At 43.3% G+C, this 27,026-nt stretch overlaps 2 protein-coding genes across 5 annotated transcripts in view; one reads left to right on the top strand and one right to left on the bottom strand.

The window, feature by feature from the left end:
- Window positions 1-27,026, bottom strand: part of LOC108097220 (calcineurin B homologous protein 2) — a 53,373-nt gene continuing 26,347 nt past the window's right edge. The window contains exons 1-4 of one of the 4 annotated variants that reach the window (XM_017199370.2): window positions 14,473-14,524; window positions 1,050-1,208; window positions 212-989; window positions 1-149 (exon numbers count right to left, since the gene is read on the bottom strand). In XM_017199370.2, coding sequence (XP_017054859.1) covers window positions 250-945 — 696 coding nt within the window. In that variant the 5' untranslated portion in view covers window positions 946-989; window positions 1,050-1,208; window positions 14,473-14,524 and the 3' untranslated portion in view covers window positions 1-149; window positions 212-249. The other 3 variants (XM_017199368.1, XM_017199369.2, XM_043207560.1) reach the window with 3 other exon arrangements.
- The window catches only part of LOC108097219 (activating transcription factor 3), a 33,545-nt gene continuing 22,910 nt past the window's right edge, over window positions 16,392-27,026 (top strand). The window contains exon 1 of the mRNA XM_017199367.2: window positions 16,392-17,181. The gene's annotated coding sequence lies outside the window, so the exon portion shown is untranslated. The remainder of the gene's footprint in view (window positions 17,182-27,026) is intronic.

Genomic DNA, 27,026 nt, shown 5'->3' with positions numbered 1-27,026 from the left:
TGCAATTATCAAACAAAATATATTTATTAAACTTTGAGTAACAAATAGAAATACTTTTTATGAGGTAGACGGTTATTTAAGAGAAATCTTATTAGCTACTCCTTGTTAGAGCCCAGAGCTGCAATTTGTGAGAGCTGAGACCGTGGAAACTGAAATTAAAAAACGAATTTGTATTGCCAATTTATTTTATAAACATTTAAGAGGATCTTACGCGACGACAAGGAAAAACGTGAACTCTGCCTATTTTTGTTAAGGACCTGAAGCATCCGGCAGTTCATGTCCACCAGCCTCGTCCTCGTCCACCAGCCATTTGGCGATCGACAGCCGTCCGTCGACGTCGGCGCTGTACAGACGCTGCTCGAACTCCTCGTACGAGATCTGATTGCGGTTCGAGGCCCCGAAGGCCTGCTGCTCCAGGAGCTGCAGCTCGACCTCCACCTCGGGCTTGCGGTACTTGGCCTGCTCCTGCTCCTGCTCCAGCTGACACTCGCCGTCCTGGGCCAGTTGGTGGTTCCAGATCGGATCAAGGAGGCTGCGCATGATCTGGCGGAAGTCCTCGCGCGTGATGCAGCCGCTGCGGCGGGTGTCGAAAATCTTTGAGAGAAGGCGCAATTTCTTTGCTCGCCTGTCGTGGCGTCCGAGCTCGCCACGGCCAAACTGCGGCACCAGGACGGTGGCACAGGCTTCAACGAACTGGTCGAAGCCGAGTCGGGCGCTTGGCTCGCGGCTGGGGAAGAAGCCGTCCACAATCTGACGGTGCAGCGGGTTGAGAGAGAGCTGCGGGATGCGCAGCAAGTCGGTGGGTGTCAGGTAGCCACGTTGGTGGCGGTCCAGGCTGCGGAACCGGGTGTGCAGCTGCTCCAACTGCTCGGCGGACAGACCCGTGGCCTGTTGGTAGTCGCTCAACTGGACGGGATTTAGCTGACGACTTCCTACGGCGCCCATGCCAATTGGGTTGGAGTTGCTTAAAGTGTTTCAGTTTCGGTTACCTACAACGTTATAGAGTTAAAAATCCGTTCAGAGGTAACAGTAAACACAAGGATACCTACCATGTTCCAATTGGTGGTTCTAGGAAAGCTCGATCGGGCTAATTCAACATGAGCTGTTTACTAATAATAAAAAGCGTACGTATGTAGCCGACTTTCTTGATGCCAAATAATTTGAAAGAAGTGTTTGTATTCGTATAGTTCCACTTGTAATGCCATCTCCTGTAAAGACAATAAAGTTGTTTTTAATTTTTTAGGGAAGTTCAGGGAATAAAAGCGAAAATGGAAAGATTAAAAGAATCTATGGTGAGGAGATTCAGAGCCAAGGGGACATCTATTTGTGCGCCCGGCCTTGGGGCAAACGAAATCGAAATGGTGAAAGAAAACTCTCTTGGCATTACTCTGTGTCATTTTCATTTGTTGACTTTTGCAAAATGCCGCATAAATCAAAACGGGCGCTTTCAAGGCCACTTGGTCGGTGGGTGAAGGGGAGCCAGGGGGCAGACCTACTTCCGCGCCATCCGTCGCCTCTGACGCACTATATTAAAAGTGCTATATCTTCGGATACCTCCCCAGCCGCCCAGCCGCCCACGCCACCTGATGCCCCTCTCCAGGGACGGCAGAGACGCCATGGTGCGTGCGCCTTGGCCGGCTGCCAGTTGCCAGTTGACAGTGCCCCCTCGGTGCCGCCCTCGGTCCACCCAAACTAATTGCCCCGCTTTCGTTGCGTGTCTGTCCGTCCGCTGGCAAGGCTGGAGGGCAAGGTGAAGTGTACACAAATAAAAGAGAACGGCGGCGGCTAACAAGCTTAGGAGAACTCCTCCCGCAGGTACAAGAACTCATCTAAATACCGTTCTCGCGAGCATTTTTAATTATTTGGATAAAATTAATCAAGTGGGACACAAAACAAAGAAGAACAGCTTAGGTTCATTTAGACCACTGTTAATACATCACAGCCAAGATGTAGGTAAGTATTTGCACATTATTGACTTTCAAAGAAATAGATTATAGATTATCATAAACTCAAACACTCACAAGCGTTGGAAAAAACGTAAGCTACGCTGATTCAGATCCCATTCGTAACCCCTGTCGGCTAATGACAAACAAATAACATCACTAATGCAATTTGCCCGACCTCTGCGGCTGTGATTGAGCATACAAATTACGAATATGCTTTGCATATAGAATCGCACGATCCAAGCGGTTCTAAAAATAGGTACAGAAAACTCTTACATTTTGATTTTGATTGCCAATTCCACTTGCAGCTGAGTAATGCGCCGAAATGTGGATGAAAAGCGTTTTTCTTCTCAACATTTTGAGGGAAAATAAAACTCATACATATTTGAGTAGGAAAAATAATGAAAAATGCGCGGCACATGCCGCCGGCTGGCTGTCCGCTAGCCCCATTCGCCGTTCGCCACCGCATTTCTTCTTGTTGTTTCCCGAGGCTGAGAGCAAAATCGACGAAATGCCCGGCGAGTGTCAAAAACGCGTCAAGATCAAAGCGAGCACGAAATTTCACCGCCCAGTTGCCAAATGCAACAATAAATTGGCCACATGCGACAACAACAGCAAAACCATTGGCCATACTTGGACGTCCACGATGCGGGTCGCAATATTAGCTCACCAGAATTATGACAGATATCCTTTTTGTCGCTGCCATCATGGTTGACTGCGATTAAGACCCCGATCTTAGCCGGAAAACCACTTTGGCCAAAGAACTTCGAAGCTAGCGACTCCGCCCGGACTGTCCACAGAATTCCTCGTCTTCCTTTGCCGCGTACAAATTGCATGAAATGTTTTTTGTTTGTTCAACAATTTGCGGCCCACTGCTGCCATATGTCCGCGACCCGCCTTCGAATGAGTCAGGCGGCGGGCGGGCGATAGATGGATTCGACTTGCTGATGCCATTACTGCAGCGGCATAATGAGACAAGTTTAATGCATTTAAATGAATTCGATTACCGTACGAATCTGGGTGTTCGGCCCTGTGAGGCGACGCCCTCCATATGGCCGGAGGCACCAAAGCATAGCACCCCAAAGATTCCCCCCGAGGGAAGTTGCAGGCGCCGCCAGAACCCCCAATAAGCCAAGGCCAAGCAGCAGCGACCATTAATTAAGTGGATCATATCATTAGGAAAGTGGGAGCCATTAGCAGAACGCCCAATTCATTGGCGCACCTGTGTAACCTGTTGGGAGTAAAAGGGTACAGTCGCTAATAGGAGAACACGGAAATAACCAGAGGGCTTGAATGGGAGTCGGGAGTCGGGAGTTGGGCCGGGCACCCTGCTCCTCCACTTCTACGCCTCACCACCTCCGGTGGTTTAGCGTTTGAACAAAAGCAAAAACAATGAGAATATAATAATCAAAACATTTTAAGCGCCTCTCAAGGTTGACCGCCGGCAAACAAGTCTCGCAGACAGGGTTCTGGCTTGGATCTTTCGGGGCTGTTGGGGGGTAGCAGACTGGCGAATGCCCTACTGCAACAACAACTCAGGCGACACAAATCAAACAATGGGTAAGCAAGGGAACGAGGGGGCGAGGGAGGTGGGGGTAGCTCCACGCAAAATAAGCAAATGACGGGCAACAAATTGTAGAGCGACACTTTTTTTTACATTCTGTTTGTGTTCTTTTTTCCTCTTATTTTTTGTCCGCTTTTGTTGTTTTTGATTCGTTGCTTTGCGTTAGTTTTGATTAATTAATTTCCTGACTAATTCATCCACAATGCGCGACTCGCTGGAGCCGGAGCAAATGTGCCAAAAAAAAAAAAAAACAAGAAAGGAAGCTAGCTTCGGCAAGCCGAAGCTTATATACCCTTGCAGTCATCAAACATATCGAACAAAATACATAAAGGCTAACAACATCAAAGCTATGACGACTTTTCTATTAATTTTCCATATTTTCGACTATTGTTCATATGGCAGCTATATGATATAGTCGTCCGATTTTGATGAAATTTTTTTCTCGGGTCAAGGGTAGTTCATAAAGTCGATGTTGTAAAAATCATGCTCGTGGAATAAAAAACAACAACGTTATGATTATTTTGCCATTATTTCTATATATATTTTTTGATCTTTCCTATGGCAGCTATATGATAGGGTTATTCGATTTTGATAAAATTTAATCCGAAATTTAATAACCGTTAGAAAACGCCATCTTGAAGAATTCAAGTCGATCTGATCAAAAACAACGGAGTAATAATTTTTATCCTTTATTTTTTTGACCTCTTGTATGGGAGCTATCCGATATAGTCGGCCGATCCGGCTCGTTCCGACTTATATACTGCGTGCAATAACTACACATCTTTTGGGAAAGTTTCAGCAAGATAGCTTTAAAACTGAGAGACTAGTTTAGGCAGAAACGGACAGGAGGACAGACGGACAGACGGACAGACGGACAGACGGACAGACGGACAGACAGACAGACGGACAGACGGACAGACGGACAGACGTACAGACGTATTTCGACTCAGATCGTGATGCTGATCAAGAATATATATACTTTATGGGGTCTGAGGTGTCTCCTTCACTGCGTTGCAAACTTCTGGCCAAAATTATAATACCCTTTGCTCTGCAAGGGTATAAAAAGCGGAGATAGAGCTGCAGAAAGAGACGGGCATAGCGACAGGGCAGCAAGAGCGAGATGGCGCGAAAATAATTGCGAATAATTGAAAATGATTGCGTTTTGCTTTGGTTTTTTGGGATGCGAAAAAGGTTTATGGGAGCAGCGCAGAGAACTGTAGCTTCTTAGACACAACCAAAGAAAATCAGGCTATAATGAGTAAAGCTTTACCAAGAACCATGAGCGGTTTTAAGCAAAGTTACCTGACATAAATTTCGAGCTAAGTGAGAAGATAATTCGTTAATGCTTGGGAAAGTATTCGAATATTGTCTCCTGTTTCCGACTTTATTGTAATTAATTGCTATTCCATTGCTGGTTACATCTGTGTCAACATGTGTTAAGACCAGACTAGCCTTGTTACGTTTTCTGGAAATAAACTCTGTTTGATCAGTTGCTGTTTTGCTGCAAGGATACTCCCTCCAGACTGCTGGCTAACTGGGAATAGGACAGAACAAGAAACCCTTATAAACCCTTGCAGTCTTAAAATATGTCGAAAAAAAACAACATAAAGCCTAAACAACATCAACAACATTTTCTAAAAAACCATTTTTCGGATTTTTGACAGGGGTCAGGGGTCAAGGGATCAGTTGAATTACAATTAATTTGCATTCATTGAAATAGATTGTTGGGCTTCTCTGGTTTCCAAAACTATACTTTGTTTAGCTGTAAGTAGTTTCATGCCCAAATAACAGAAAAGTTATCATTGAAAAATGTTTGTTTTTCCTGTTTACCCATTTTGCCATGAATTGCAATAGGAGATCCAAATCAGCACTTCCAGGATCCATAACTCGGACAATTTTTATCCGATCTCAAAGTGACATAACTCTTAACATTTGTGATGGAATTCCTGAACTAACTGCATTAAGATTTTTCAATTTGATAACGGTTCAATTTTTGGACCCTGCTCATGTCATATTTCTCCTATTTTGGCATGAATTGCATTAGGAGACCTCAAAATACAGTGATTTTTCTTCACGACGACCTTCGTCGGACATTACAGATGGGTCAGATATTATTAGTTGACTCGGGTTTGCGTTCGGGTCAATTTCAGGCGAGTAGCGACTCATCGCCTCTGCTGTTCAACAGATGCTTGCGATCGCTGCCGCAGACCGATTGGCTGGAGATTCAGGCGGCTAAAAATAGTTGTCTTGGCCCGGGCTTGCAGCTTCGGGTAAACGCGAATGTAAATTTAATAGACAGGCGACTGGTGATTTGGCGAGCGCTTCTATAAATATTTGCCCAACTAACCCAACGATCCGAGCCGAGCTGTTCTGCTCGCGAACGGAGCGGAGTGGAGTGGCGTGGAGTATCATGAATATTATCGACGACGCACCGCCGTTGAGTCATGCGCAAATAACTTGGCTTATTAGAAATTCAAAGCCACCACAGCACACAACACACACAACACATACAGCACATACAGCACACACACAACACCCTCCCCACCGCCACCGGCCTGTGGAGTAACATAAAACCAGCGTCCAGCACTGCCATTCAAATGCAAATGAGCTTAATCAAAAGCAGAACTGGCCGCCGGAGCGTCTGAGCGGCTTTTTGGCCAGGCCCAAAGTACCAGCTAGCGATGAGCGATGAGCGATGAGCGTTTCGCCATTTTCTAATCACGATGGGCGTTTAATTTCACACACAGACCTTTAACGACTCACGCAAAATTGAAAAGCCGCCTATTAATTACTATTGGAGTTTATCATACATTGTACATAGACATATTACGATAAATATTCACAAATCGAAAATGCCCATCAATCACAAGGGAGACAACTCTTCAATCGCACTACCGGGCGTATACGTAACATTCGTTTCGCCTGACTCTGATATTTTTTACAGCATTTTCGATGTCTTGCGCTGCCCCCTTATGACTCATGCTCATCTTATTTGTGATATATTGGCAATAAATAAATTAAATACCACATATTTTTCAGTGCACTTCAAATCAGACTAAAAGAGTAACTTGGACACGGGGCGTATGTGTATCGGCCCTCACGACTGCTTCACTCACGACTGGCGATCCACGCACATCTCCCGAGCCGAAGAAAGACAATCGCCGGTCGGTTGACAAGTTGGCGGATCAGCGGGACTTCGTGGCAGGGTGTTAATGAAAACAGCAAAACGGTTTAATCACAAAATATATATTTGATTTGCATATAAATTATTACGATTGTGATGTTGTGTGTGTGTGTGTGTGTGTGTGTGTGGGTCTCTTTGGCAATTTCAATGTGGATAAACCACTGCAAACTTGGCCAAAGGCTCTAATCAGCTTAGCTCTTTTGGCGTTTAGTTTGTTTTTGGGGGTTGCGGATTGGAGTTTGTTGCTTTTCATTTTAAATATTATTAAACACGTTGTCACTTTCGAAATTTCCAGAAAGTGGCGTTAAACCCACTACATTTCGAGGTATGACTTGAACAATTGCCTGAGATTTTAATGTGGCATCTCTAAATGTTTGTGGTTTAATTCATAAGTAAACTGCACTTAAAGTTTCCCTTACCAACGTTTCCAGTTTTATGCTGGAGATTGATATTTGTGAGCCACTTCTTGGAGAGAAGCCAGGAAAAGTAACAAGAAAGGAAGCTACATCAAGTCTAAACAACATCGAAGCTATGACAATTTTTCTCTTGATTAATATTATAAAATATCAAGAACATATATGCTTTATGGGGTCTGAGGTGTCTCCTTCACCGCGTTGCAAACTGCTGACTTAAATTATAATACAGCAAGGGCATGAAAAGGGGAAACTTGTGTTAGTCATGTCATTGCAGCCCCATCCCGAAGATGTAGTTGAAAACCGAAAGCCACTAGCTCCTCCCCTCGCACTCCGGTTGGCCCATGGCCGTAGACCCTCGTAGATAGCCGATGATCGTGAAATCATTTGCGAAAATAGCGACAATTACTTAACGCATTTAATAAATTCAAGCCGGCAACTACTGTGGGCAATAAATAATAAGCGCCCCTGCTGATAACAACCTAGGTGGACGGACGGATCGATCGGCGGTCGGTCGATCGGATCGGATCGCTGGTATCGAGTTGTAATTGCTAATTATAACCAAGAGCCGACGGAATCGCGAAGTGCAGATCGCGGACGCGGATTGGCCGACTGGCTTTGGTTATCGCCCGCCAATCGCCGCACTGATTGATAGCCGACACTAAGGGCTGATCGGGAGGGGTAGGGGTGTGTGTGCATGGGGGTGAGGTTGGGTGGTTGGGTGGTGGGGTGTGACGATGCGCGCGCCCGATTAGATTGTTGCATTCGGTCATGCTCTAAATAGGGGCGCGATCGCGAAAGCTATCTGGGCCCGACTTCGTGCTCAAAATCCTTCGGTTATTTTCCAAAGAGATCTCCGGGTTTTTGTTTTAGTACTCTTATTCGATTCTTTGTTTTATTACTCGTATTCGATTCTTTGTCATATTTTATGGCGATCTAAGTCAGCGGCCGACAGTTCTTGTTTACGGGCCAAGCGCGTAGAAATGTAACCACATTCCTAAAAGGGTGTGATGATTAAGAAATGAGTTGTATTTTTTTATTACATATTTAAGATTTCGTATTTAATTTATTTTGAAGGGGGTTAACTTTACCGTTCAGTTTGCATCAATTAGAGCTTATGAATTTATACACTACACTTGGTGCTCGTCTTTTTTCCAACCCTTAAAATAAATGGTTGCTAAAGGTCTTGTTCAAGGTCAGTTGCCGAAAACAATAACTCGGTTAATACTAAATCGACCAGCTGATTCTGATTCTGTGTTACTAAAAACAAATAAGTAAGCATGTGCACTGTGCGCTGACAAATGAAAACCACCAACACACAACCGAATGAATGAAATATTGTAATCTCCGTTCCACTCAGAGTTCACTTGTAGGTTGAGGATATGATTCACTTTAATTGGGACCTAAGAACATTCCAGCGCTCAGCGCTATCAGCCAGTGGCGGTGGGCAGGGGGGTCGTTTACCTAGTGCCCCGTAATCCCCCTTGGAGCCGACGCCCGGTGGCCGAGTCTTATCAGTGGAGAAGTACTGCTCCGGGCTTCAGTGTGCTTAACAGCAGCAGCGTTGTGTCCGCAGAGTTCGCTTCGCCCGCCTCACCACCCCTCCGCCGTCCCAGCCGGCGAATATCAAAAGATTCCATCTGAGCTGGAACTAAGTGCCCCCCTTTTTGGGCCCAGCCCCATAACCCCAACGAATTGGTACACTAGTAGAGTGATTTGGTTTGACACTTATTTCTGGCCTGACTAAAAATATTTAGCAGCATCTTAAAGTTGTAGGTTGCAGCAAAGTTGGTGTAAAAGCTATTTAATCTCGATATGAAACAGTCTAAATACTCCTTTGCCTTTGCTTACTGTTAGAATAGTTTACAATAGTTTCAGCAGGAGAATTCCCAATTTGGGCCCAATCATTACCCTTTTAGTTAGTTAGAGTTATGACCACACAACAGACACACATTTCACATTTGTATCTGGAGTCAAGAGAGAAACGTCGGGATCTGGTGATTCTGGGTGTTCTGGCAACCGTTTGTTGACGCCATTAACCACATGCTGGGCCAAATCACATACGCAAATATGCTGGCTTACCCCCACTTGGACCCCGTCTAGAGTTTCCTGTTCCCCGTTGGAATTGGAATTGACTGGGCAAACCTGTGACCTGTGTCCTTCGAGTGTTTGAATTAATTGCGTAGCGCACGCCCGCCTGGCGACCACTGGCGGCCACTTGGGGGGTGGGTTCTAGTCGGTGGGCGGTGGTCGGTGGGCGGCGACAGCTACGGCCCACACAATAAATGAGTTTATGTCCTAGTCCACCGCTGACGCCGGAGTCGCCGCACATCCGCACATCCGCAGTCCGCAGTCCGCTGTCCGCAATCGCACAGTCCCAGTCCCACAGTCTGAGGACCTTCGTTTCCAGTTTAACATCCAATATCAGTGCTGCAAATTTAGCCATTCAGAGCTATTCAGAGTCAAGCAATTTGGAAGCGAAGAATCTAAGATCAAGCTAAGGATCTATGCATACAGTTTCTCTCAGCAAATATTTTTTAGATAGTGTCAAATGATATCTAATGCTACGATTCATTGAAAATTAATAAATTAATTAATTGCTAATTAATTGGAACGATTCACAAGAGACTCACGAAACGTTTGTACCAAATCAAGCGTTTCCATTCAAGAAGGCATTAATGCGAAAGACATACTATATTCTTACTTAGAATTTGCAGATGATTAGTGAAGTATTTTTAGCTTCTCGAAGTGGTCGATTGAGCAGCACTGGGCACCTCCTGCATACCCTGTCCGTTGCTCGATGTCCGCCTGTCCGCGAACGCGTGTTGCTCGTCGAGTACATAAAACTGGCGCCACAAGTCTGCACACAAAATGGCGGCCCACTTGGCCCGGACCCGGACTAAGCCACCACCACCCGCCCAAACGCCCCGCCACCCCCTCCCCAGTGCACCACCACCATCTACCACCCGGACGGATCCGGGACCTGCGCTCCGACAATGTCTCCATCGTCGTCGTCGGCAGTGCTTCCCTCCCCGCCGTCCGCTTTATTATACAATCGTAATTTCGTATCGTAAAAGCGGGCGTCGAAAAAATGTGAAAGAAAGTTTTCGTGTTGCGTGCAGGACCTCGCTCCATGGTTCCTTTTTTTTTTTGGGCATGAGGGGGTTGAAGTCTTCATAGCGTGGGGGGGGGGGGAGGGGTCTGGAGCCTCGCGTCAATCGATACGAAGTAGATCTAAAACAATTTAGAGTTTCGTTTTCAAGGTATTCCTCGAAGAGCTTTCGGGCGTGGCCTCCGCTGAAAGAGAACTCTCTGCCGAGGCTTGACCAGGGAAATGGGTCACCAGTTGCCAACTGCCAACTGTCATTGTGTTATTTGGGCATGTATAAAGTATTCAACAGTTAAACTAGAAGCTCTCAATTTAAAGGTTGAAATTACGATTTATTTTTTACTTTTATAAGTGGAAAATTCATTACAAGAAGTCAAGATTGCCAGAAATTGGATTTATCACAAGCTAAAGCACTTGAAAAGCCGCTATCTACATTCCAACCCAAACTTATCAAGTTTTTATGAGATTAAAGGGTGTTTCAGTGTCAAAAGAACCATCTGCAACTAAAGGGTATCTGCAGATCGATAATCACGAACTTTCCATTTGTTTTGGTTGCTGTTCTCGATGTCTTCTTTCCAGTCGCTTGAGCGATTAATTAAAGTTTATAGGGTCGACATGGACAGCTGAGGGGAGTGCTTAACCAGGGGATTGACTGACTGACTGACTGAAAGACTGGCTTGCGTTGGCTGTTGAGTCGCCGCCCCTTGTTATTGATCCGCTTTCGCAGGAAACTGGCGACCCACAAGTCGTCGCAAAAGCGCCACACGAGGGACCGACCGAAAGTTTTTCTCGCGTGCTGGTGCCCACAGACAACTGTGTTTGCCTTGCCTCAGACCCTTTTCCAGGTTGTTTCCTGGTGCAACGATTAGGCGGAATATAGCTTGGGTTCTAGTGCATCCTGGCCAGATTTCCGATCGCAGCTCGAAGAAGTGCGGAATGCATCGCGATAACGGCACATCCAGTCAGCGGATTTCCCGGGAAGTCCTCAGGTGCCTCATGCCCAGTTCCACTCTCATCCGTCATTTCCTGTCCCTAAAGCTCTGACTTTTATTGTATGACTAGTGCCCTGTTTCATCATCAAACTTTTGCACTGGATATATATCGATCTGCCTTTCAAAGTTCACTCAAACCATAAATTTATCAATAATTCTGGTTTTAAGTTGCTAATTAATACATAAGTTACCATATAATATGCATTGAATATAACGTTTCAGGTCTGCAGTGGAGAAAGTAAAATAAGTACATTCTGTACAAAGTGTTCCATCACTTTCAACTGGATTCGCCCAGCTACATTGTATCGCCGACGTTCGTCATACGCCTCGTTGGCTCGCTCCTGCTATTTCGGAATCCCGCTCCCAACTGGGCCAAGTATTTTTTATGGATTTGCGTGAGCCATAAAAAGTGCGGCATGCAGCCAGAGGATGCACAAAGCCAACAATGTGCCACATTGTGCCACATTCGGCACGACATCTTCGCTGGCAAAAGAGGGGGGGCAAATATCTATTATGATATATTTCGATTCCAACGATCTCCGCTTGACAGCTAGCAGCTTAATTTATGGGCCTGAACCCCGCTGGGCATTAAGATGTTGCCATGGCGCACTAATCAATAATCACCGCTTAGTGGTTCGAACTTGAGGACAGGTTGGCCATCGATCGTGTCATTTAACCCGCCGCGACAATGGCTCCGCCTCAACGTGTTAATCTCCGTCGCCCTGATCACCGATTTCCACACATACACATCTATCTGCTGGCGCTGGCATGCGGAAAAACTATATTCGAGTATCGAAATTCGCGGACAAAAGGTAAAAATCATTTGACCAACAAAGAGATTCGGGAAGTTCGAGTTTATACTATTTGCTATACGCAATAATTAAGTTGGGCTATCTACAATTAGCACATCCTGCACTTCTGACTGTTACCATCTACAACCTAGAACGAGTAATTCAGAGCTACGTCATAACAGTGATAATAAATATTCTTTCGCACTGGCTTCAGTTTTTACTGTGTTCAAAGCTCAAGTCGATTTGAGTTGATAAGAAATACTGTATTAACTTTGCCAGGCAATAAATTATACCAAGGTTGTCCAGCAACTGATCAAGAAAATTTTTGGCGGTCATTCCCCTCGTTGGGTTGTGTTAATCCTAATAGGTAAGGATTTTGGTTTAGTATTATGAAGAGGGGTAGGGTGACTTGTTTCCAAAAGAGAAGAATTCTTTTGAAGTACTTGGATGCACAAACCAATGAGATGGCTTCTTCTCAAAAGTTAGACAACTCCTGAACAGCTAGGGCAAAAGGAAGAAACCGAAATCCAGTAGCCAGAAGAAATCCAACGCCATGAACTAAGAGCCAAACTTAGACCACAGATAGTATGAGCCACAGAGCCCAGTAAAATCCCTTCTCTGAGAATGTAAACAAGTGCCGGTGTAAACAAGTGGGGAGTGACAAGCCTTTCGGACATTCGGTGATCAATCAGACATTTCGGCGGTAACCCTACCCCTCTAGAACCCCTCCCCCCTGAGGGTGGCCGCCCCTGCGCACAGCGGAACTTGTAGCTGTCATTGCCATTGTCGTCGTGTGGGTTCTAACTCGGTTTTGGGCTTGGCATTGAACACTTACACGATAGATAAATCAAGTGACTGGACGCTGTAAGCCGTGAGCTAAGAGCTAAGAGCTATGAGCCATAAGCCGTTGGACAATGCGAGGGCTGATCGATGGCTTCTGGTGGTGATTAACTCCTGGCCCTGATCTTACCCAATACTTATTTGGCATTAGCTCATCATCAGGCATTTCCGATTCTCGGCGCCCAAAGTGCAGTTTTTAGATTATGAGTCGCAATTGCGGGGACCCCTCTCCCCGGATTTCCCCCGGGATCTCCCATCGAGATCCCGTCAGTCGGACGATCGATCGATCAGTATGCAAATTCAGCTTTTAATTTCGCCTTTTTGCGTCGAACGCTTCTCCGTCTCATGCGACACTATTTCAATTTGTGTCTAATTATTGCCACAAAGTCATTCGCCATCGCTGTTTTTGCATTGAGCTCTGGAGGGGGCTGGTCGCTAGTGACTAACTGAGAAGGGTCATAAAGTAAATGTAGCCATCCCGAAAAACACTGCTATCTGCGCAGTATACTCAACAATCAACTTGCTCTGTGTTTTTCCGTAGTATTTTCCTCTATGAAATTCGATAGCATTTTTAAAGTTACAGATATAAAAAAGCACTTTGCTTTTAGGCATTTAGGATATTATTCGGCGAACGGCGAGTTTATAAAGATTCAGATTAGCCAAAATAAGAGATATTTTAGTAGTCTATCAACCATCACACTTCTTATGAATTTTTTACACTACAGGGTGTCGAGATCGGGTTTGTGATTCACCTACTTGGGTATGGGTGTGCGGCTGCTGCTGGGTATCAATGGGGCGACCCTGCCACCTAGACTCTCTAAATTGTTGTTAAGATGATTTTTTATGGGTTTCGTTAGTTAGCAATGATTAATTTTTATTTGCATATATATATGCAAAGAGTGCACAGCAATTGCTATTGAAATTGCTGTGCCCACCCTGTAGCTGCGGACAGAAAAGCTGTGCCCACCCTGTAGCTGCGGACAGAAAAGATGCACTCGCCGTCCGGAGGGCTAGAACACATGTAGTATTATTCCACGAGGTATTTTCCTGGTCGAGTCAGTTCACTAGACCAATTTGTTGTTGCTTTACATAACAAGTTTTAGCATTTAATTAAAGCAAAATTTAAGCTGTGAATGCGACTGCAAGCAACAATTACTGACAATTCGAATTGACTAGCAGGGGGTGAGGTGGACGATGGGTGGTTGTTCGGGGACGAAGCGAAGGGTTAGTGCTGTTGTTTGCCGCTTGCTGGCCCCCACCCACATAGGCGCACATTTAGGCTTCTCCCACTGCATTTGTAAAAGTGCGAACAGGCGCACAGCAGCAGCAGATCCGTCGCTTGTAATCTTCGCACTCTGTTGCCCACTCGGTGTGGGGTAGCTACAGCAGCGGTCAAATCAGGAGCAGCTCTGGACTATGTCAAACAAATACCAGCACAGCTTTGCCTGACAATACGCTTATTTGGTGTGGGTTCGTCTCTTGCTTCAAGAATTAAACTTATTTTTAACATTGTTTTGTCAATTTATAACTAACAAAAACCCTATAATAGAATGGCATATATGCATTAGAAAAAAAACATATTTTTTTGCCAAAGCTAATATCTTTTCAAAAAATAAATATTGACGACTCTTCTCACCTGGCCTCTGTTGTGTCTGTGTGTGCTTGAATAAGCTTTCTGTGTGCACTTTCTTTGGGGCAATTTTTGGCACGCTTCGGGCGTCGCAGCTGCAGCAATTCCATACGCCACAGCCCCCTTGTAAATCCACCTCCCACCGCCAGTGTGCCCGCCTGCGTCGCTTGCCGCTTTTTAATGCTCATTTTATTCCTTTATAAATTCGCTATTAGATGCCAACAGCGGCGACGGCGACATAGAACTTTTCTGTGTTTGAATACTTGTATTTTTTGAAGTTGTTGTTGCCCCAGTGGGTTCTGTTATTGCTATTGTTGGTGGGGCTGTTTTGCTTCTATTTGAGCAAACTGACCAATCAATGGGCAGATGACGCGATCGGCGACGAATGGGGTCTGTGCATGATGCGAGTCAGGGTCTATTTTTAGACCCCACTGTACATTCACTGGGTACGAAGATGAACGAGTCGATACGAAGCGACACGAAGCTTTCGCTTTTCGTCGCTCTTTCGGCTGTCGCGTGGAAACGTGAGTGGGACAAACAAACTATGCGGGAACGAAACGGAATGAAACACAGCCGGTTGTTATCGCGCTCTCACTCACTCTCTCTTTGCTTGCACCGCATCGAGCATTTGTTATTGTTTTCGTGCGTCTTGTAGCCGGCTTTTTTGCCGGTGTTTCAATTCCACTTAACACCCAAATACTCCCCTCTCTTTACATTGGTGATTGATTCTTTACCAACTCCTTTTGAATCTCATCCTTTTCGGCTTTTTCTGCTACTCCTTTGCCCTAGTATAGTTTTGTCATGTCCACGGTAACAGCCTGCTTTTCGCTGCCTTTTTCATGCACCGTTAACTGATAACCCAGAACGGATAACGGATAATTCCTTATCGTTGTTCGTGAGTTTTGGTCGTTGTTATTGGCTCTTATACAATGTTTCATTACTTTTGGAATATTATTTACCAAAATACATAGGTACATATCCATACATACATATATCTAATGGGACAATATTAGCTATTGCCGCTCAGTCGGTTGCGCATGCTGACTAAATTAAAAAAAAAGAGAGGGAGAGCAATTGAACATAAAAAACATTTTCAAGGTCACGCCGACTTTGCTGCATTTGGAGTGAGAATGCGTGTGTGCAGCGGTCGATTCCCAGCGTCCCGCCGGAAAGAGGGGCTCGTTGGAACTCTGGAAGCAACTGGAACACGTTAAAACGGGTGGCATGGGAGGTGGTGGGTCACAAGATTCGCTGGCGAATTCGACAACCTAAATATAACATGAATATTTAAAAGCGACCAGGGTTGAAGGTTAATTTTTTTTTCTCATCTTCAAATCACTAGATAATCGATAGTCTCCCAGATTAAGTTTTAATCTTGATCCTGATTTTTTTGTTATGCAAATGTTTCTACCTATCGAAAACTTAAGTTTCTGGGTAACTTTTTCTGGCGTTTGCTTTTGACTTTGCTTCCACCAGAAAGTTAAAATGCTTCAAAGCGATGAACAGCCACACACACAACGCTCGATTTTTTAATGTCTATGTTGCCGTCTCGATTCCACTTCCACCACTACTTCCATAGATCAGTGGCGTCTCAGAAAGGGGCCGCCCCCTAATCAATACGACTTCGCGCAGATTAAGTTTTATTTCTTCTTTTCTCAAAATTGTATATAAAATGTATACTACTCTAAATATTTTGCGGGTTTTTTTCTGTGCTAAGGTTTTATCAAAAAACAACTTTTTATACTACCTAAAATATGTTTCGCTGTTAATTTCAACATAAGTATATGAGTGTGGCGACGCCCCTGGGCGATGTTTGTGGTGCGTTTGTTTATTTGTTTGCCCGGCCCATTCCCAATCGTTCCTTCGGGCGGTCGGGTTCGTTGGCGGTTGGCGGTGGGGACTTCATTGCCTTGCGTGTACCGGACTCGAACGCAACGCCGTCGCCGCCGCTACACCGCATAACCAACCAACCAATCCACCCTGTTCCGGTTCGCCCCTCCCTTCCCCTGATTTCAGTCGACCGACTACAACCACTGGCGTTCTTATTAGATTTTATGGCGGTCCGACATAGAACAGAAAAAACGACGACCGCGCCTTTGGCCGTTCCATTACGCGTTGTTCCCCAGCCCGTTTGCCATCCGTTTCGTTCTCGCGCCGTTAGAATCGCACGCTGCCGCAGTCGCAGTCGCTGCTGGCATCGCTGCCGCTGGCTGACTTATTGGCTTTAAGCGAATTTGAACGTCGCTCGAACTTTTATTCAACGTGTTGGTTCCATCGTGTGAGCAACTCTGAAACGCTAAACATTCGCAGCGGAAACGGAAAACCGAAATATAAACTTAGAAAATCACACAAACCGAAAATACAACCCCCTCTTAAAAAACAAAACCCGTAAAAACTCGTGATATGCAATTGATAAATACCAGCTTCACTCAAAAGTATAGGAATCCTTATCAAACGTCAAAGATCTAACACTATTTTTTTGAAGTGTTCAACCCACAAAGTGCTTTTAACAACAACAACTACCAAAATGCCTTACAAGAGCGTCACGCTTTAGTGTCAAGTGTTTTATTCCCCACCCTTTTCGCAAAATACCTATTTGAAACTGAAAAAAAGACGTCGAGGTGTTGACCTGCCGAAAGGCCAACGAAACACACCGGAGACAATCAGCAGCAGGTGGGCAGAGCTCCTCTTTTGGAGAGCGAGATTTCCCAATAGGTAAGGTTTTTCCATATGCCCGCCCCACCCCAATACACTGCTTGACCCTTCTTAAAAATTACGTGACTTTGTTCACACGTTGCTGCACAAACAGTATTGTAATCTAAGCGCGAATTCACAATGCCTCCTGTTTCCTAAACGGTATTACCATATCTTGTGACCGGGAAAGTACCCACAATTCAGGGAACAGCAACCAAAAGGTCCACAGTTCCACTTTCGTAACGTTCGTGTTGAACAAAGTCGATAACTAGTCGGTGAATACTGAAGTACTCCCATATCTTTTTGGATTTCGCATTTCTTGAATGCAGAAAACGCTTTCATTGACAGTTCTGTCGACAAACAAAGTGAATACGTGTGAAGTACTCACTTCTAGTAGACTTACTCATTTCCTAATAGGCACACTTAAAGACCATCCATTGATTGAACTTTCAGGAAACCTAAGTTTGTAATGAATTGTAGATAAGAAGCATGATTTATTCATTTTTGTTTCATTGATTTATGAATTTCCCAGCTAAGGAATCGTATTCATGTTGAGAGGAAGATTAGATACACAGATACTTGTATAGATACAGAGATACAAATACATCGGTGCGCCTATTGCCAACTTGTCATCGAAGAAGGCACACAGACACTGAGGTTAACAGGTGTTTTGCTTCTTTCGCTCGCTCGTTGGCTTCACTAATCAGCTGCTGCAGGCACACATACATTCACACAAGGCACGAGCACGAGCACTCACAGATACTAAATGCCATAGATACGGATACACATAACACCATTGCCAATTGGATTTATGGACAATTCAGCGAAACTTTTCGCCGTTCTTGGGTCTCTTTTAAAATGCATTCATTAATAAATATTTTTATGTTCAACCCCGGGCCCTACAACAACTATAACACACCCTCGTGAACTAGCAGCAACCCCCTTGGAATTCAGGCTACGGAGGCCAAAGGACTTATCCCGAATCGCGTTGCCCGTTGCGCATTTTATCGCCATCGAATTTATGGCGGAGAATTGCGGAAAGTGCCCCACCCCACTCCATGCCCACCCCAACCCTCCTCTGCTCCCCCAGGATAAAGGGCGGGGGGCTGCCCCTGCGTAAAGTGTACAGTCTGCACAATGTACATGCTCTGTACCCCAGAACTCTTTGCGAGTGGCAGTGAATGAGCGATGAATGATGCCCATTGTTGGCAGACCACAACAACAACCGACAGACAAACGAAGACGCAGTAGTTACAGTTACTGTCGACAGGGGAGGGACTTCCAGGGGCTAGGCTGAATCGGGGGTTCCGAGGGGTCTAATGTACCAAAAAAAAAAAAAAAAAAAAAAAAAAAAAACGACCCCCGAGATGTTTGGGACATGTGTGCGCACTGAGAAAAACTTTTGTCGTAAACTTTTCAAAGTGATGTGGATAAAAGCTTAACTTTAATAAAATGTGATGTAAATAACTGAAAGAGTTATTAATATTGTGGCTCAAACTCGATGATGGAACTATGAAATCACAGCTGTTTTTCCAAGTGTCTGAGATCCACTTCTGTTTACAAGAAGAAAAAAAAACAGCTGGAAAGACAGTCGGCTAACGCCCAAATGGCGTTTGAAGCACATAGTGCGCATTAATGAGCCCGCACTGGAGCTGGAAGTATGGGAGTTGGGGTTAGTTTATGGCCTTGACAGGCAACGATACTACTAAGACCCCTCAGGCAAGCAGCCAACCATATAGCATACACCACCGACCAACGAACCGTCCCAATCCCAATATTCAACTAGTCATTCGCTGCCATCCCCGCATACGAAATCCATTCGATGCGATGTGGAGATGGCTGTCAAAAGTTGCGGCGGACGACACAAAACTGGCAGGCATTTTCGTGAATAATTTCCACAAAAATATGTGCGACGTATGAGTGCAAGCCCACAGCAATGAAAATTGTCACCATAAGCAAGTACAAATACGTAAACCCCCTTTTTTCACTGTGTGTCAACGTACACTGCATGCGGCAAATGTAAACATTTCAACAGATTTGACCAATACCACAAGGGGATGGGTGCTCAGGGGCTAGCCTGAGGTGTGGGCCTTGCATCAACAAGTAAGCCCCAGTGACTGTTGTCACGGCACCTACTGGTGCACCACTTGCATGGATATCGATAAAAAGGATGGACTTCTTTTAAAAATTATAATAAACCCACTAGAGAAAGGGTAAAAAAAACTTAAAACCCGCATTCGTTGGGTGGCAGACAACTTATTTCTTTCTAATCCTATCATGCAAATTGATTAACCAAGTGAAATTCGTATATACCCTATACCCAATACCTTCTAGCGATTCTCGTTTTCAATTCCAGACCCAATCGCAATTTGACGCCGGGTCGCCCACGCGCTTTCTTTTCTTGTTTGGTCAGTCGAATGTTTTAAAATTTTCGTATGCATTTGATCTGCTTGAAGAGAATTTTATTTATAAATATACTCCATTCCAAATGAGTGTTAGCTGTTTTTGGAAAAGGGGTTAGAGGGGATGGTTGGAGGAGGTTAGAGCTTGGCCAAAAGCCAAACCGGTTTGCCATTTGTCAACTTGTCGACAGTCGAAACTGCGAGGCCCGTAAAATCTTCACAAATAACAATTCTCTTTAACTGATACTGAAAAAGAATAAAGAGCCAAAAAAGTTACGAACAGGTTGTACCGTAGAATAGAATCTTACAATTATATGAACAAATTTCAGTATTGCATATATTTACTACCTATTGAATCTGCTAAAAATATTCCACAATAAGATATTAGCTAATTATAAATAGTAAAAATTAAACTACCAAATCTTTTGATCTTGTTAAGGATAGTTTTTGCGACGTTTGCTCGTCCATTCAAATTTCCATGCTTTATCATTCTCGTTTCTTTGCCTTCCCAAAAATGTTTGCGTATAACCTTTGCCCTAACCTCTCCTTGGCCCCCCCAATTATAGCTCCCCTTTACCCCTCCCAATTGCCCCTTAGCCCCCATCCCTATCTGAACATTTGTTTGTTGTTTGTTTTTATTGTTCAAAACTCATCACGAATTTTATTTTGCTGTGCGTTCTTATTGGCGTACATTTTGTTGTTGTTTTTTTTTTTTTTTTGTAAAATGTTTTTTGTTAATTTTTTTTTTTCGTTTCGTGCGCGCTGCTTTCGACGTCGACGTCGCTTTTTGGCTAACCTTGAGGCACATTAAATTTGTTTTTGGCTTTACGGGTGCTTTTTGATTCTGTTTCTCATTCTGGTGTTGTTGTTGTTTTAGCTGCTTATTTTCCGACGATAATAAAAGTAAAAAGTAAAAGCAACAAGAAGAACAGCAGTTACTTGGAGTTGAAACAGCTAAATAAAAAGTGGGGATTCTAAATAAATGTGTGTGACCAACCGTATGTAACATTCATGTGTACGTTCACCACTCAAAAGGGTAAATACAGTTGCGGTCACTCTAATAGTTTTGTTATTCCCGTGTACTTATGTACGATTCTTTACAATAAATAGCAATACAAACCCAGTTTGAGTACAGAGCTTGGAAAATTTTGAGATGAGTACCAGAAAAATAAATAAAATAAGTACGCCCGATAGAGTGAATAAGTAAACTTCCTAATTAGCATATTTTATCCATTTCTATAGTGATAATAGGACTGGCAACAAGATTGAAAACTTTAAAGCACTCGATTTTTGGTCTTGGTGTTACGATAACCTCCTAAAAATATATTCGCGAATTTGAGGGCTAAGAGTATTATTCATATTTTGTTCGGAAAACAAAGAACGAAAACCTTTTTTCGTATAGTGCCTTGTTAAGCTTTAGTGCTAACCATTTGGGCGCATCTGTATTGGGGATTTTCTATGGAGGCACCGCCAGGCAGGCAGTGAAATACAAAAATTTAATGTGCGGTCGGTTTTGCCTCTCCACTGTTTTTCTTCTTCATGTTTTTCGGTTTAATTGTCGAATTTTCGTTTCGTTTTATATTTAATTTCGTATTTCTTTCCTTTTTGCTGAGCTTTTCGGGCAGTTTCTCGCGTTCTACGTCTAGCATGTTTCTTCTATATATCATTATTCGTCGTTGTTGTTCCAAAAATTACTTAATTGCAGCCATATGTGAGACTCTTTCCCCGGCCCGACTTCCCCGATTTTGGCTAAACTGGAAATGTGTCGTCGCTGGTTTTGTGTTCTGTATCTACGCATTTCTTGGCAGACTGTATCTGTATCTTTGTAGCCGAGGGTGTGTATCTAATTCTAATTTATTTTTGCCAAAAAATAATGGGGGACCCGAAGCGAACGCCAAGTTCTCTATATATGTATATATTTTCTTTCTTATGCGCTGTAGCTTTTATTATTTATTTATTTATGCACTGCCTTTTATTTTATTTTTTTTTTCACTTTGTCATTTTTTTTTTGTTCTATTCTATACGCTTTTTTATATGCTGATCAATAAATTATGTTTGGTTGACATGCCACCCTCTTTAAGGCAAACCCCTCGAAACACACGCACTCCGCATCTCTTTGTATCACCCTTGCCATCTACAGGCCTCGCTCGTTACAGTGAACTTAGAAACGAAGGGTGCTTGAGTAAATAGGATTCCTGATATGTTTTAACCACAATTTCAAGCAGCTTCCTCTTACACGACAATAAAAACAAAAATTAAACAATTTTCAATATTGCCAAACAAAATTAAATTTTTTGTTTTTTTAAAAGGAATTTGGGAGACTTTTTTTTTGTCTCACTTTAAGTAATTTAAAATGCAGTCAGCTTTATGCTCTACTGCGTTTTAATGGTCCAAAACGTAGACAGAGCCGTTGTCAGAGGGGATGATCAAGAGGTCTAGTAGTTTCCCAAACTTTTGCTTTCATTGCACGCAGTTCGAAAAAGAAAAAATTCAAATAGAACTTGAATAGCTATCTATATATATATATATATATAGGATTTTCAAGGACAAGCCCATGCTGATTAACCCTTGGAGATCCCCTATCTTTAACTTCAATATTACTACACATATATATTTATCCCGAACTCAAAAAACATTTTTCAGCTGCGTAGCTTAGTAATCCCCTTTCCGCTCGCAAGACAAATGGCTGGCAAACTCATTAGAAGCCGAATCCGAATTCAAATCGAAATCCGAAACCGAATCGGGGCTCACTGTTAATGACTTTCCGCTGCGATGGGCGGAGCTGGGAAAAGGGGAATGGGCCAAGAAGGGAGTTAGCTTTTGTTGAATGTTTATGATTTGCCCGTCTGTCAGTGTTACGCGTTGGATTCCATAAAATACGACAGTAAATTCGGACAAAAAACTGCTTCAAAGCAAATCCGCGGAATAAAAAACCGTCGGATGCTCCAAAAACACACTAACGATTGTTATTAATAATAGAATATAATAACAGTTCGCATCTTAATTAAATAACAATTAAAAGAGTACTAAGTGAAGCAGAGGTTGAAGGCTGTTTAAGTATGGGAAAACTCAAGCATTCTGTTGTAGCTTGTTTCTCGGTTTTCCTTCACCTTTTGAGTAATTTGTTATGGATTGTGTTTAAAAAAAAAAAAACACCCAAATTATTCGTAATTTATTTGAAACAAAGAAAAATTTGACAAAATAAATTGCCTGCTGGAAAATAATTGGGGGAGTGGGGCAGATAACCGGGGTTACATGCAGCTTCAAGGTCGTCCAATTGCGTTTCCAACATCAAAAGGCAATTTGTCACCTCGTACGCGGGTTCATATGTATTTGTATATGTACTCGTACGTATCTGTATCTAAATGCGGCACAAACTGATTGTGCAATATAAAATTAAGCAAAAAACAAGACAAAAATTTAAATGGATTCTGAGTGAACGGGAGAGGGAGAAAGAAATTTGAATTGATTCTAAGCTGGGAATTGATTTAGCTAAACAGGTATAAAGTAATCGAACACCTGGTGGTGGGGATGAAAAAACAAAAATAAATTATTGAGAAAACAAAATACTTAATCACACTGCTTCAATTTAATACCCATTTTAACGGTGCAGTCGTTTCTTTTCATTAGTGCAGCTTCTTTCACTTTTTTGGCCATACACGATCATTAGATGCTGCATCATTTATATTAAGTATACGCCTCTTTGTCTTTCATTCTGTTCATCTCCCATGTTTGCTGCCATTTGGAGATGTGAATTTTCGTTTTCTATACATTGTCTTCTCTTCTTTGGCTGCGTCTCGCTTTTCGACTCGTTTCGTTAACTTTGAACTTCAAAACAACAACAACAATGTGTCGGCAACAATGCTGCGATCAGCATAAGCAACAACAATTCAACAATCAACTTCACCTTGTTCAAGGTCCAAACACGAAAAATACAGAAAATAAAAGCCGGAAAGACAGCGAAAAAGCGCCGAATGTTGTGCTGTTAATTTGCGTAGGGAAATTGAATGTTCAACCAATACGTCGGACAGAACGGGTGATAAATGAGCTCGGGCTTAAAAAGTTCCTCCGAGAAACAGTCGCAAAGAAAATACAATGCAGTGGGTAAGGATTAATCGGGGATTAGTCAAATGAAGCCAACAACAGTTCGCAGATAACAATTGTTTACCCAGAAGCGTGACCCTAAGACTTATACCAATTGGTAGTTCCTTTATATTGCAGAAGGTATTAACATTTCAGTTTTTGGTTAACATTTGTAATAACTGCAAGGGAAGCTAGCTTCTTCTCTTGTTAAACTTCTATTTAAGATGTGCGGTACAAGTATATGTGTAATATCTATAGTTTTCCAAAGATCACTGTACAGTAAGAAGCTGTTTTTATGGTTACGTTGGCGGCTGCACTTCCGTAGCTGGTGTATTTGAAGTCGGCCCACGCACTGAGATACAAATATGTGTGTAGAAGCCCCTTGAAGTACCTTCTATGCTTTGGCTCAATGCACGTGGGCTGCACGCCAAGCTACTCTTTCGGGGCTGGTGGATGGATCGGTTTGGTTGTTGTTTCTGTTCGGTGTGGAGCGGGGGGATTTTTTCGGTGGTTTGGCCATATGGTAGGTCAACGGGTGTCCCACGGCACCCGAGGACGACCTTCCACCGACATTGGGCGCGTTCCAGGAAATGGCATTAGCTCCTCCGCCTCAGGTTCAGTTCCCACCGCCACCGGCCATATCTCCCTGCTAATCATATTAATGCAGTGTGCGCGAGGGCTTGGCCCGAAGGTTTGGCTTCTCGCCCGCTCTCTTTTTTCTCTCCGTGCCATCACTTTCACTGCTGCATAGCATACCATACCGTGTACCGTGTTTAATGGGTCACATGCCCGTTGTTGTTTTATGGGTCATGTCCATCAGGCAAACAGGATACAAGCGAAAGGCAAGAGAGAGCTGCTATATAGTACGTAATATGATATGGCAAGGAAGTCCGGCGGGAATCAATTTAAATAGCTCGTTCTTCCAGAGTTGTCGCTCGAACTGTTTTCTACTATCTTATAAAATCAAAAGGGGCTTGCAAACGCAGAGAAACTTGCGTGCGACAAGAACAATAATATAATAAACAATATAAAAATAATATAAAATATTGGGACAACTGCAGCTGTTTCCTACCAAAACTTTTTCTATTCGAAAACGTTTCCCAACGGTATTTGGCAACTCTGTTCGCTTGTTTTCGGCCACGTTTCCGTTTGATGTGCGGTGTTTGTTCGTTTCGGTGTCTCTGTATTTGTTATTGCTGCCCCACAGACGCTGCCTTTTTCGCACAATATGGACTCATTAGCACAAGAACCGAAAAAAAGGAACTCGAACCCAAGAGCTGGTCCAAGTTCCGTGCCCCGTTCAACTAATTAATTATGGCCCTGCAACGTCATGGGGGTGTAAAATATATATAATTTGCATGCGCCGCTGTACACGCTGTGTGTTGTGTCTGTGTGATAATATATTTCGACGCTTGTTGTTCTTGCTTTTGCTTTTGAGTAATTGAGTCGAAAAAAATTTGCATTGTATTTAGTTACACACGCACACACGGGTGGCCCCAGTGTATCTGGCGGATACATTAGCATGGATATCCGCAGCATAGCCGTCGAAATGAAGCATTGGCCAGCTGTTGACCCCGACTGGGTCACAGTTTCGCGGTGACCACTTCACCACCATTGTCCTGTACGAAGGGGTATGTTACTTATTTCTTAGTAACCGGGGTAGTTATATCCAATCAACAACTAAAATTTAACGAAGAAAGGCTAAGAATAGGCCATACCCAAAAAACGTAAAATTTGTTAATTAGCTACCAATAACATCTTTCTTATACGGCGACCCCGAAAACTGGCAATAGGTCGTTGGCACTCCGAGCCAAAGCAAAAAGTATTAGGTAGCTGGCTCACAAATGCATATATACACACAGATATATGCTTCAAAGACTAGATATATGTTTAAATCAATACGATTTAGGTTCCTTCGATGACCCCTAATCATTCCCTGGATCATCCGACAGCCCAATAGACGAAATAAACGGAGTTCCTCTGACCAGCTGGCGCCTTCCGTACACTCAAAGCGGCTTATTGAGCTGTCTTCATTTTGAACCACTCTTATGTATTTATGTATGTACTTTCAGGCATATAGAACCAAGACTCGCCGTTTTCTCGCTTTTTTTTTTTTTTTTGTTTTTTTGAATATTTTTTTTTGTGTTTCGGGTTTCGTGTATGCGCGTCGAGATATGCAAATTAGCTCCGGCCTTGGCGTGGGCGTTAAAAGCTTTTTGTTTATGTGTGTGGATTTCTAACTTCGTTACACTTTGCTGCTCTGAGTGGTTGTGGGTGTCCCAGTGTGTGCGAGTGTGCGAGAGTGCGAGAGTGTGTGGGTGGGAGTCGTCGATATTTCTCGTTTAAGCTCGACTAAGAAAAATTCGCAAGCATATCTTTCTATTAGTCACACAATCTTCTCTGCTGACACGCTGACCGATTTGTAAATGCAATATTACGACCCGGTCCAAAATCCAGTCGCGAACCCAATCCCAAGTCCGCGCCCAGTTTGCCGGCCATTCCCATTTTCATTTCCATTTCCATTTCCGACTGTCGACTGTCGACTTTCAAACGGCCAGTGGCCATAACTCTTCTGCGCGGAATCGTTTTCCTCCTTTTTGCATTCGACAAATGGCAAAAGCATTCATATATTATTCAAAACAAATCAAATGAACGGCATAGAAACGAAAGAAAAATAGCCATTTGGCCTCTTTGGTTCATTGGCATTTCATTTGCCATATTCTCCCATTTTTTTTCCAATATATATATATAAATATATATATGTATATATATATATATTTTTTTATATTTATATTTTATTTATCCATCTCTATCAGCAACTTCCCATTCACGCACACCGCCATTCATTAGTCGAAACTAGTTTCTCTTTAGTATTTCTTCATTTTCCCCTGCTCTTTTGTTTGTTTGCCTCACACAGTCGGATATTTCTACTTCTACCGCTATTTATTTTAGTTTGTATTTTCGAGCTTTGTTCAACTTGTTTCTGCTATGCTAATTAGCAATCGAAACAAACCCATCCGAACCTCCATTTAAAACAATAAGCAATTCATTTGGAATTCAAAATAAATTAAAATATCATAAAGCCCCCACAACGAGCTCGGTCATAAAAAAAAAAAAAAAAAACAACAACAAAAAATAACAAAGCACGAACGCACCAATCAAATATTTCTTGACTTATAATCATAATGATAATCACAATCATGGCAAAGCGGCGGTACCCCGCACAACAAATACCCCCGTCGCCCCAAAAGTCTTGTGGAATATTCGCTTTTTCAGAAGTCTCCAGAATATGTCATTATCTTTACGAAAAACTCATTGACAAGAGTAACATTTTTGTCAAAAGCGTTCCCAGATGATTTGACTTGCGGATCGGCTTTTGCA

This window comes from Drosophila ficusphila, unplaced genomic scaffold (assembly GCF_018152265.1).
Source record: "Drosophila ficusphila isolate 14025-0441.05 unplaced genomic scaffold, ASM1815226v1 contig_198, whole genome shotgun sequence".
NCBI classification, from domain to species: domain Eukaryota; kingdom Metazoa; phylum Arthropoda; class Insecta; order Diptera; family Drosophilidae; genus Drosophila; species Drosophila ficusphila.
This window is presented reverse-complemented; position numbering and strand designations above follow the sequence as displayed.